Below are 13,041 nucleotides of genomic sequence, written 5' to 3'. Positions count from 1 at the left end.
GTTCAGGCTAACAGTAGCTTGTTCAGGCTAACGTGGCGACAGCTCATCATGTGAGCTGGGAGCTTATAACATTAGCAGCTACAGTCTCCACTGTTCAGTCTGTCAGAATATAACAGTGACTTTTAAATGAATATTTTCCCTCCATGACTCTGTCCCCTCGTCGCTCAGTTGAACTCCTGCTGGACACTGACTGTATGGAGGTGTGTGTACATGCTGCTGACCTGTGTGGAGACATTTGTTTCTTTTCCCCTCATCAGGTAAATATTCTTCTCAGTGTCCATTAAACACTGGAAACACTTGCACTTTAACTGAACACGCTCAAAAGAATTCAGCATTATAACATCACTCACACACTAACAGTGGAGGGCGTCTCCTGCCGGCAGCTGTGGTAACTCCAGTCTGCTTCTCCAGCAGGATCATGGTTTGATCTCTGGATCTGGATGATGATCTGCTGCCATGTGACCCAGTTATGTTCGGCAGTCACTAGTTCAGTTGTATTGTGCACCACCCACTTAGGTGAGGCTGGGTAAGGTCACTATATGTCTGCTTAGGGGTTAGGGTGGGCTATACCATATACACTATCTGACTATCAAGTGGTTGTTCAGTTATTTCTAGGTGGCTGCAACTGTCTTTGTAAAATGTTACTTAGTTTAGTCAGATTTGAAATGTGAAACCATCTCCCTCAGTTCTCTGGTCCCGTTTTCTAAGTGCTTTCTGTCTCATTCATTGTGTGACTCTTACATTGTTGGTCCCCTGGTGAACACTGGTGACTGTGTGGGAGGGTTTGCGTTGTGGCCTACCTCAGTGACTCTGTCTGCTCTGGACTTATCTTTTTCCTTCCTCTGTCTCTGAAGTCTTTGCCTCTCCTCTTCATGCTCCTTCTGCTGCTCTGTTGGTTGCTGTGACATCAGCAGCTGCCTCCTTGTCTCCATCTCTGTCTGCTGTAATTAACAATGTCACTCATCAGCTTTATTTTCTTCACTGAGCAAAAATCTTTCTTACCAGCATTTCATCATTACACTGTGGATCAGAAACAGAAATGTAACTGTAACTGACATGTTTCATATCTAAACTCATAACCCAGCAGTGTAGCAGCAAGTGCAGTTAATACAACATGACAATTCATCACAAGGAGCTCAAAAGAAGCTTTTTCTGTCACATGAAAACTTTTTTTGTGATCAACAAACTGCACACAGGAATTAAAAAACAACGCAGTCACATGTAATAAAATACTTATTAAATCATCTTTATTTTTCATGTTATCGGTTAAAGAAACTGCAGAAAGTCACAAATGCAACAATTTCAAACCTTTCATGTAAAATTTCTTCCAGAGCAAGTAGATCTACACAGTTTTCCACACATGCAACTTAGACAACAAGTAAAACAAAGTTTTCTGCTTCAAACTGTGTTGTACAAGAGGAAAAAGTACGTTGGCATCTCCTGATTACAAACAGAGATGCACATCTTAATATAATGCCTGTTGGATTGTAACTGATGAAAAAAGTGACTCACTGAACAGGAAAACACAGGAAAAGTAAATTCTCCTTTTCCACAACATGAAACAGTTTGACCAAAGAGAAATAAGAGAGTGAAGCGAGGAGGTCTTACCTGTCCACAGGCCAAATGTACATAGGACTGTAGAACTCTACTGTCCTGCAGATGATATGCAAATGAGCCTCTGTGATGTCAGAGGACGTCACAACATGAGCGTTCTATTCCAGCTGTCAGTTCTATTGTCAATGAATTCCAATCATATTATACAGTGAAATCATGTAGAGCACATTTCTTAACAAAAGTACAGGTGAAATAAAGTTCAATAAAATATATAACACAATTTATAACTTATTTATTTACTGTATTTATAAGAGACAATGTACAGTATTAAAATCTGATCCCAATATAACTATATATCTATCCCAATAAAACTTCCACACAGTGATGAAACAGCACTGAGCAAACTAAACAAGCCAAATTACATCCAGTATCTCACACACACACACACACATACACACACACACACACACACACACACACACACACACACACACACACACACAGGTTTTCGTGTACTACAGGTACACTACTCCACAAACCAGTCTGTTGGTGTATTAGAGGGACACCCCTTTCCACTCTCACCACAGACATGTGGTACATATCAAAAAATCTGTTTTTAGCCCCACAACACAGATTTCACTTCAGAGTTTGTTTACACAAGACACAACTAAAAGTATAACAACCTGACAATATACATAATTATGAGGACAACAGATAATTAGATACCTAAGCCACGCCCGTGACACAGAATAGTATTAGAAGGACTAACATGATTTGTAAGGACAGTGAATATACAACACACAAAAATGTCACTTTAGTGTATTAAAGGGTCAAACATGAATAAATAGAACATGGATAAACACAAACACAAAAGTGAACGCATTGTGTATTAATTGTATTCTCAGTGTGGAGAAGCAGACACTACCACCACGCCAGAAAGGCTTTTAGCCATGACACAAATCTAATAAAATCAATATCAGTTTAAGTGTATGCTATATTAAGAATATTTTTACTGCTTTACCTTGCCATCAAACAGCCCTTTCCGTCAGGAAACTGAGATGATATCGCTTGTTAATTCACTCTATCCAGCACAACAAACTCCATTGACAAAAACAGCAATTTTACCCGGCATCTCACAGAAGTTGCTGGTCTCCTGCTGCCTCAATTAGTATGTTTAATTGTGTTACTTTATGTCTTCGGTGTTAGTTCGGGTTAGTTGTGATTTCGTCTAATGTGTGTGATAGCTACACTGACTACGTACGTCATGCAACCTGCTTCAAAAATCCCGAACTATATCATTTTATAATAGTTTGAGTAAGGGAGTGAACCCGCAGTGGAATGATTACCGTGTTTGCAATGTAACGTTAACAGTGAGTTTACAGTCTCACTGATTTAGCAATGCTGCTAGCAAAGTTACTTAGCCGAGAAGCTAGCGTTAGCTTTCATTCAGAACTTATCGTTCTTTGTGCAACTTCAAATGTCGGACGAAGTTGGAAGTTGTTGCGTCTCCGTCTTTAATCTTCGTCTCACATGTTTTGCATACTGCAGTTGGTTTTTGTTGACCACCTCATAGTTTTTATACCCGAACAAAACTATCTTTGGTATCATTTTTGCCAACTCGCACCGTTGTTTGGTAATTCTTCTTCGTTGGTTGTAGATAGATAGATAGATAGATAGATAGATAGATGACTTTATTCATCCCCGAAGGGAAATTAGGTTGTTACAGCAGTCCGGTGTATTAGAATACAAAATATACAATAGAATGGAATACTGAGGTAGACTAGAAATAAAAATACAGAATGGCAAAATATAAATAATAATATACTATGTATATGCATATGTAAATAGAAAGTGCGAAAAAGGATACAAATATTGTATGATTTTTGGAGTGGAGTGTTGTGATGATTTAGAGTGCAAAGGGTGACAAGTCATCTTGTGTCATCTTGTCCTGCAATTTGATTGGATGGATGCTGTTGATCAAAATAATGTGGATCGAATTTGATTGGATGTTGTACCGACAGCGCACACACACACACACGCACACACACAGAGGGAGAGAGAGAGAGAGAGAGACGCACACAAGTGGTCCTACATACGTAACATACTTTTTAATCTTTAGGGAAAGTAGCGAGTCTTTTCAAGTCAAAATGCTCAAGTTGCGAGTCTCTTTACATTTTGTCAAGTCGAGTCAAAAGTCAACAAATTCATGACTCGAGTCTGACTCGAGTCCAAGTCATGTGACTCGAGTCCACACCTCTGCCTGATACCTTTTGCTTTCAGATGTCACATGACCATCTTTTGGCCCGTGTTTGAACAAGTGCCAATGAAGTCCATCATCACTTTTTTCATGTCTTCATGACTTATATCAGTGTAAGTCTGCCGCACCGACAGCTGGTACTGCAACATTTTCCTCCAGATTGTGCGTGGACTTCCACCAAACACTGTGACAGTTTCTCCAACAGTAAAATGTTCATCCAGCAAATTCTGCAGCTGCTCTTCATGAAGGAAGAAAAACCTTTGGCAAAGCATGATTATCCAGTTCATGTAAACCCATATTCAACAGTGAAAAGATCTCCTCCTCATGCTGTAGTGTTCCGGTTCCAGCAAATCTGGATCAGACAGAGATAATGCTTCCCAAGTGAAACAAGAAGTGGTCACACTGTGTATCTGGTGCAGTCTGTCTCAGTTCTGTACTCAGTGACTGTGGACTGGATCAGATCCAGAACCTCCTGAGAAACTGGCTGAAATAAAGACAGTCATGTCAGGTTTATGTGTCTCCATCCCACCATCACAGTTTGGTCACTGGTCTCTGGGAGAAGGGCTGGGTGATAGGACCAAAACATCATATCAAACATATTCATTTTAATGGTAGAACAGTATTTGATAAAGTATAGTTTTACATCATAAATGACACTCTTATAAAACATTTTTATATCTTTATCTTGTCATACGATTTTCATTCCAAATGATCAGTTTACCTTCACTATGAAGTACTGCCAAAGGAGTTTTTTTTTTACTGGAGAATACACGGTGGACATACAGACCATATTTTTATATATGATGGATGACAGTACAGTAAAATGTTTCACCTCTGCATGTTCATTTCACTGGAACAGCTCCTCGTGATCTGAAGTACTTTTTTAGTCTTGTGGTCTACGCCAACCAAGAGGCCAATTGTTTGAACAATTTAAAACGACAGAGACCTTAAAAGTTCTGTGACTATTACTGCAAACTGGAAATAGAAGAAATATCAAAAAGGTCACTGGCTCTCACCCACACCTTGCACTTGCTAACTGCCCCACTCACCTGGACATTTTCCTGAGTGTTTCAGGTATCCAGATGACCTCGTCCACACTTATTCAGTTATTCCAGAATGATCTTGTCATCTCTGTAAAACTCCTTCCAGGGTGGGGCTCTCTCTGGTGCCGTGTTGCTGTATTTGAATTTCCCGCTCACACGTGCTCCTGCTGTTCTTCTGTGGGGTTTGCCATAAAGTTTTATCACCACCTACTGAGCTGGCATGCTGATGTGACCATTGTAAATAAAAGATGGATTCATTAATGGTTGTTTTGTGGACGCACATACTTTCTATAACCAGTGGTGGAAGAAGCAGCCTATTCAGATCCTTTGCTTCAGTAACAGTACCAGTACAGCGATGCAGAAGTTCTCCATTACAAGTAAAAGTCCTGCATGAAAAATCCTGAAGTAAATGCACATTAGTATGAAGTGTTATCAGCAACATGTAGTTCAAGTATTGAAGTCAAAGTACTGGTTTGGTCCCTGTGAATGATATGTTATTAAATATGACCTCATGAGATGATTCATATTGAAGTATCAGTGTGCCAGCAGCATGTTACCCTTGTAGCTGCTGCAGGTGGAGCTAGTCTGACTCACCTTATACACAGTTTTAGAAACAGGGTCACCAGATAAGTGTGACAGGGGATCAGATGATTCATGGGAAAGCAGAAGTTTTTGTAATACACAACTGATCTTTTGTCCTTTTGGATTTGTTTCTCTAGTCTTTGATTTCTGTAGAGATATTGGATCATTCAAACACTTACTGAAATGAAACCATGAACCTTTGATGGTAAAAATTTAAACTCAGATGTCTAAAATGTGACCCTGACCACAAACTGCTTTTTGTGAGACATCAGAAGCCAAAAAGGTTGGAAAGCATTGGTTTCATGTTTAACACTGTGTTGTACATGAGAAGCTTGTTATATTATCCATTGTGTAAAATCTTCCAAATAACTAGTAACTAAAGCTGTCAAATAAATGTAGTAGAGAGGAAGTATAAAGTCACATAAAATGAAAATACTCCAGTAGAGTAAATCTTCCACATATTTGTACTTCAGTGCAGTACTTGAGTAAATGTACTTAATTACTTTCCAACAACTGTCTCTGACAGCGTTCCATCATGTGTGGTTCTTGTCCTCGTTTGCTTCAGTCTAATAACCACAAAAATGTCACAGTTGCCAATGACACAACCTGCTTGATTTCAAAAAAGTGAAGATATGTTTCATTTGTTCAGCCAGAAATATCAGTCAGTAAACAGCCAGCACACAGACAATCGCTCTTACGTACTGTATGTCCTTCACAAGTATATTTTAATATTCACTGATGTGTCAAGTGATATAACAAATGATGCTGACACTTTTGAATGTAAATGGGTATCAGCAGCCTTACAAAGACAGTATTAGGCGACCTGAAATCTGATTTATTTTTATTGGATCACTCAGAAAACAGGTTTACTAATACACATTAAAGAAGTTATATTGAGGCCCAATAATAAACATCTACATACATACATACATGAGCATGTACCCCCACAAACCTCTACACCCTGAAAAAAGATCACATTAAAAAAGAATAAAAAAGAAAGATAATGAGAATAATACAGAGAAACAAAAGATATTCTCCAAAGATATTTTGCTCTTAACGTATAAAGTGACAGTTTTTCTCCGTGTTCCAAAAAATGACTGTTCAGGGGAGTCAGGAACTTTCAAACTCACTCAAAGACAGTTTGACAAGTTTCCCTCAGAGCCTTTGAGTTTTCAGTTTTCACTTTGGGTGTTGGACTTCAAACTTCACTGAGTCACCTGATGATTAAAACCCAGGACCACAAAACCTTTGACAAGCTTGAGAGACTGGGACAGAAACAAAAACCAGTTCTTCTCTCTGTTCTGTTCAACAGAAGCTCTCTCTGCTACACTCAACACAGAGACACTGAGGAATCAGGACTGGCCCAGAACCTCAACCCAAACCCAAACCCAGGATACAGAGGCTGAGTGAAGGTGGTGTTGAAGGTGTGGAGGTGGATCAGTGAGTCAGAGGAGACTCTGTAGAAGGACAGAGAGCCAGCAGGACAGTCCATATACACTGCTACTCTGTGAGAGACAGAGGAGGAGGAGATATCTATTCTTATGTTATTGTGCCAAATATGGTAAAAACCATCACAGTAGTTCAGACTCCAGGACTGATGGTCCCCTCCAAACAGACAGACTTTACTGTTTCCTTTCCTTCTGATTCCTCTGTAACTCACTGATATATGAACCTCTCCTCTCCACTCGACCTCCCAGTAACAGCGACCAGTCAGACCAGTTCCACACAGCAGCTGGTGACACTGGTCAAATCTGTCTAGATGATCAGGATACGACTGATGCTCCTCCACAAGTGTCATCTTCCTGTTGTCGTCAGACAGTTTGATGTTTGTGTTCACTGTGTTTGTGTCGAATGTGAGTTCACAGGAATCTGATGGAGAGAAGGAGACACAGCTGCAGTTATTGATCTATCATCTGATCAGTTATTGACAGTCTGATGATGACTCATGACATCAGTGATGTGACAGTTTGAAGATGGTTGAATGTGCTGCTTTGTTTTCATGAGTCAATGAAAAACACACTTACACTTCCTCAGACCTGGTCTCAACCACCGGACTCCAGCAGGCTCCACCCTGAAAGAGGGAGGGGGGTCAGACCAGCACGTTCTCTGTCAGCATGCAGACATGGACATTACATGGCTCTCATACACACATTGTTTCATGATTGTGTTCAAGTGGGGGCTTGTATGTATGGACGCACATTCACAGAGAAACAGGAAGTGGAGTCTTTATCTTGTAATTACACGGAGCAGGGAGGAGACATGGAGGAAAGATTTCATCATTTGTTTTCTCCATTTGATCCCAGTTGTGGTGTGAGACACTTTGAGTCTGTGACTCTGAAGCTGCACAAACTAATGTCACAGCAAATAAGAAGAAGACACAAAGAGGCTCCTTCATGAAAACTATACAGTTGCTGTAGCTTCACTAGACTTCTTCTGCTCCAGCATTTCAAACCCCATGGTTTGTCCTGTGCTCCGGTGACAGAGCTGACAGCAGCAGCTCGGTTCTGTCCCGGCCCCCAGTCTGATTGAGTGTTAGTTCTGTTAGTTTGGTCAACTGTGGCTTTTGATCAGGCCCAGTGCTGCTGTGAGTATGAAATAGATTTGGGTTTTGTTTTGGGGGATGTAAATAGATGAATTCACTTTCTTGTAAATAGCACTGAAGCTGTAGGGGTGAACTGCCATTTATTTTTGATCTGTTTCCTCCTGTTTTTCTTTAACTTAGGGAGCCAGGTTTAGTTGGTGTCTTTAGTTTCCTTTGTTTTCACCTCGATTTAGTTAGCACTTTCTGGGAGAGACTTTCTTCTGAGTATAGTTTTGGCCTTGGTTCACCCTGAAGTTGTTGCTTCTAACACTTGTAATAAATGACTTCACTTCCTGACAATACGCTGCTTCCACCGGGGCAGAAACCTCCTTCAGCTTTTATGTTGCGCTCCTATTTCCCTTCACTGGAGCGAAACATCAAGTGATTTGATTTGGGAAGTGGAAGTGATTTGGGTTCAAACAAGTACTTCCTCAACATTAGCTGATCTTCGTTGTCATGGTTACAATAATAACAAAGAAGGTCATGGACAGAGCCCTTGAAAGAGAGAGTCGCGTCATCTCCGTTCACTCCAATGGACCATGTTTTTGCAGCAATGGTGGATCATGGAGCATCTCTATAGTTCCAGGAAGTTAGCAGCAAATAGTAGCAGCACAGTGGAGCAACAACACAATATGCTGTTTGGGACGCACGTTTGAAAGGTAAGACTTGTAAAGAATGTGACTGTATATTATTGGTACAGCTGAATCATGTTATGTGCATTAAAGCAGTTTAGTGGTTCCCCCACTAAATTAGAAGATTTAGGGACGTTAACAGAAAACAGATTAGACTGAGTTACTGGATATGGATAAGGTCAGCAACACACAACATTAGCCAGGAGCAGCCCATTAATTTTAAAATCCGTCCTCAGAAAGTCATTTCATCCAATGCTGTGGAATTGGAGTAACAGGCTTCTAAACGTGAATTTTTGGGAGGTTAGTTAAATATTAGTTAAATATATCAGTAGGGCCTGTGTGAATATCCATTTTGGAGAACAAGCGACTGTTACACAATAATACAGGAGTGCTGAGTGGACCACGGTAAGATTGAAAACAAAACATGGTATGTTTCAAATAAGCCAGCAATAAGGAATCATAGTAAATGCCTATTATACTGCCACATTATATAAGGAATCAGACTTAAAACAGAATGAATGAATACAGAATATATATTATAAGGACTCATACTGCTGGATTCTGCATCCTGTATGTCAGGGGTGCTACAGGATGAGGAGCAGTGAGGGGACAAATGATGTTGCAGGTGGAGGAGCAGTAACCATGACCTGGATGGCTGAGAATCTTCACTTTGAAGTCTGAAGTCTGTTGTATGTTGACGTTCTGTCTAGAATAGAGACTATCAATGTGTAAAATAGCTTCATTATACGTAGTTATGGTTATATTTTTACGCTCAATAAATAGGCTAAAAGCTGCAAATATGATTGTGATCAATACAATATCAATTTCAATTTGACAGACTGATTTGTCCACTGTAGGACTAATGTACGGCTGAGGACGGATGAATTTCTGAGTCAAAGTTGTAGCGTCTGCAGCAACCAACAACAACAACTATAAAAAACATTAGCTCTATCATAGGAGAATATTAACGAATTTGATGAAAGGGTGAACAGTCGGGACTGTTGGGTTTTTCTCTGTAACAAAGTAAGGTCTTGACCTTACCCTGTAAAGTGCCTTGAGATAATGTATATTATGATTTGGCGCTACACAAATAAAATTGAATTGAATTGAATTGGGTTATGGGGACCTCTGCTGGTCACTGTAGACTATTTGGGAAGAACCTACTGTGCATTTCCACATGTTTATTAATGAGGTTATTAATTAAAGCTGACTGTTGATCTCCTCCACTCTGTTTAATCCCAGTGCAGCACATACACACAACAAGCACTTTAAATGACGATCAGCTGGTGGAGTGTGTGCGTGCACGCACATCGGTTATATGCAGGGAATGCTGACATCAAACTGGCTGGGCAAATTAAATGTAACATTAATTTAACACTACAAAATGAGAACAATAATCACACACAATGTATCAGCTCTCCACCAGAACAAATCAAAACACTTTCATACAGCACCTCATGAATAAATAACAGTTCTGTCAAAACAAATAGTCCCTGTGAACTGTGAAAAACAGTGTGACTGGTTGTGACACAATTTGTACACAGAAGAAGCATTGTGCTTGAAAGGTTACGAAACACTCCAGAAAGAAGTGTTAATGTTGTGAAAAGATACAGATCACAAGTTTCAGTCAGGACTTTCACAATAAAAGCATGTCTTAAAGCAAAGACCTAAGCAAAAACAGATTTTTATCCATCTGCGCTTGCATAATTTTAGATGGTTTTATTGTTGTTGCTCAGTTGTTATTAGTGCATCAACACTGAACAGGTCTCTACAGTGTTACGATCCTAATGCTGTGGGTCTGGTGTGGTCTTGTGTTGTTGCTCTTTACCCTGCTCAGGTGTGGCCCCTCCTTTTATGAAACTTTTTATTTTGTTACTTCCCCTCATCCCCTGGTTCCTCATCAGGGAACATAACAACAGTCTCTGGGATTGTTCTGCTGAAGCAAAGAACTTCTGTACAAATCTGTCATCAGCTGTGACAGAGGAAATGTCTCCAGCTTTTCTCCTCTATCAGACATCGTCTGTCCATACCTGAGAGAGTCCCGTCTCCAGTCTGGATCCTCCAGTCCAGCAAACAGCTGCTTCACTGCTGAGTCTCCTGGATGATTGTAGCTCAGGTCCAGCTCTCTCAGATGGGAGGGGTTGGATCTCAGAGCTGAGGCCAGAGAAGCACAGCCTTCCTCTGTGATCAGACAGCCTGACAGACTGCAGACACACAAAACAACACACAGGAACACTCTGTCAACACTTGGTGGTCTGTTAAACAGTCATCAGATAAACAGGTTGATGAATCCTGACCTGAGAGTTTCCAGTGTACAGTGTGGACTCTCCAGTCCAGCAGACAGCAGCTTCACTCCTGAGTCCTGCAGGTTGTTGTTACTCAGGTCCAGATCTCTCAGACTAGAGGACTGGGAGCTGAGGACTGAGGACAGAGCTTCACAGCTTCTCTCTGAGAGGTTACAGCCACTCAGTCTACAGAGATGATCATAAGAAATTACAGAAGACAGGAATTTATTTTCTCTCCTGTTGAACAGATAGAATTGTCTTTATATAATGATGAATAATAATCTACACTTACACAGCTTTGTAAGAAGCTTTGACCACTGGCAGCAGCCTCAGAAGAGCCTCCTCTGAAGCAGAGTATTTCTTCAGGTCAAACACGTCCAGACCTTCTTCTGATGATAGTAAGATGAAGACCAGAGCTGACCATTGAGCAGGAGACAGTTCATCTGTGGAGAGACGTCCTGATCTCAGGGACTGTTGGATCTCCTCCACCAGAGAACCATCATTCAGTTCATTCAGACAGTCGAACAGGTTGATGATTTTCTCTGCAGACAGATTCTCACTCATTTTCTCCTTGATGTACTGGACCGTTTTCTGATTGGTCTGTGAGCCACTTTCTGTCTGTGTCATCAGACCTTGTAGAAGAGTCTGATTGGTCTGCAGTGAAAGACCCAGGAGGAAGCGGAGGAACAAGTCCAGGTGTCCATTTGGACTCTGCAAGACCTTGTCCACAGCTCTCTGGAAAAAGTCTGTTTCTGTAGATTGGACTTTTCTTATTTTTACCTTCTTTGATGTTGTTTGTTCCTCTGACATCAGATTGACTCCAGAGTTGATGAAGGTCATGTGGACATGAAGAGCAGCCAAAAACTCCTGAACACTCAGATGGACGAAGCAGAACACCTTGTCCTGGTACAGCCCTCTCTCCTCTTTAAAGACCTGTGTGAACACTCCTGAGTACACTGAGGCTGCTCTGATATCGATGCCACACTCTGTCAGGTCTGATTCATAGAAGATCAGGTTTCCTTTCTGCAGCTGCTCAAAAGCCAGTTTTCCCAGAGACTCAATCATCTTCCTGGTCTCTGGACTCCAGTGTGGATCTGTCTCAGCTCCTCCATCATACTTGACCTTCTTCAGTTTGGACTGAACCACCAGGAAGTGCATGTACATCTCAGTCAGGGTCATGGGCAGCTCTCCTCCCTCTCTGGTCTTCAACACATCCTCCAGAACTGTAGCAGTGATCCAGCAGAAGACTGGGATGTGGCACATGATGTGGAGGCTTCGTGATGTCTTGATGTGGGAGATGATCCTGCTGGCCTGCTCCTCATCTCTGAACCTCTTCCTGAAGTACTCCTCCTTCTGTGGGTCAGTGAACCCTCTGACCTCTGTCACCATGTCAACACACTCAGGAGGGATCTGATTGGCTGCTGCAGGTCGTGTGGTTATCCAGAGGCGAGCAGAGGGAAGCAGTTTCCCCCTGATGAGGTTTGTCAGCAGCACGTGCACTGAGGTGGACTCTGTCACATCAGTCAGGATCTCAGTGTTGTGGAAGTCCAGAGGAGGTCGACACTCATCCAGACCGTCAAAGATGAACACAACCTGGAACCGGTCAAACCTGCAGATTCCTGCTTCTTTGGTTTGAGTGAAGAAGTGATGAACAAGTTCCACCAAGCTGAACTTTTTCTCTTTCAGCACATTCAGCTCTCTGAAGGTGAAGGGAAATGTGAACTGTATGTCCTGGTTGGCTTTGTCTTCAGCCCAGTCCAGAGTGAACTTCTGTGTTAAGACTGTTTTCCCAATGCCAGCCACTCCCTTTGTCATCACTGTTCTGATTGGTCCATCTCTTCCAGGTGAGGCTTTAAAGATGTCTTCTAGTCTGATGGTTGTTTCTAGTCTGGCTGGCTTCCTGGAAGCTGTTTCAATCTGTCTGACCTCATGTTCATCATTGACCTCTCCAGCCCCTCCCTCTGTGATGTATAGCTCTGTGTAGATCTGATTCAGATGGTTTGGTTCTCCTGCTTTAGAGATCCCCTCAAACACACACTGGAACTTCTCCTTCAGCTCAGACTTAAGTTTATGTTGACAAACTGCAGCAGGAGTTCCTGAATTAACA

General features: G+C 41.4%; 3 protein-coding genes across 4 annotated transcripts in view; 2 read left to right on the top strand and 1 right to left on the bottom strand.

Annotated features, from left to right (window-relative positions):
- LOC139609645 (ribonuclease inhibitor-like) overlaps positions 1–13,041 on the top strand; it is a 137,236-nt gene that overhangs the window by 61,620 nt on the left and 62,575 nt on the right. The window lies entirely within an intron of this gene.
- Positions 1–13,041, top strand: part of LOC139609603 (NLR family CARD domain-containing protein 3-like) — a 93,270-nt gene that overhangs the window by 39,928 nt on the left and 40,301 nt on the right. The gene's annotated exons all lie outside the window — the stretch shown is intronic.
- LOC139609622 (protein NLRC3-like) overlaps positions 6,143–13,041 on the bottom strand; it is a 248,792-nt gene continuing 241,893 nt past the window's right edge. For both annotated transcript variants that reach the window (XM_071464483.1, XM_071464481.1), the window contains 5 exons: positions 11,227–13,030; positions 10,947–11,120; positions 10,680–10,853; positions 7,461–7,507; positions 6,143–7,305 (listed from right to left, as the gene is read on the bottom strand). In XM_071464483.1, the coding sequence (XP_071320584.1) occupies positions 6,767–7,305; positions 7,461–7,507; positions 10,680–10,853; positions 10,947–11,120; positions 11,227–13,030 (2,738 nt within the window). In that variant the 3' untranslated portion in view covers positions 6,143–6,766. The remainder of the gene's footprint in view (positions 7,306–7,460; positions 7,508–10,679; positions 10,854–10,946; positions 11,121–11,226; positions 13,031–13,041) is intronic.

The sequence above is a fragment of the Trachinotus anak genome, unplaced genomic scaffold (genome assembly GCF_046630095.1).
Source record: "Trachinotus anak isolate AG129_WGS33_773 ecotype Australia unplaced genomic scaffold, CSIRO_AGI_Tana_v1 ptg000026l, whole genome shotgun sequence".
NCBI classification, from domain to species: domain Eukaryota; kingdom Metazoa; phylum Chordata; class Actinopteri; order Carangiformes; family Carangidae; genus Trachinotus; species Trachinotus anak.
This window is presented reverse-complemented; position numbering and strand designations above follow the sequence as displayed.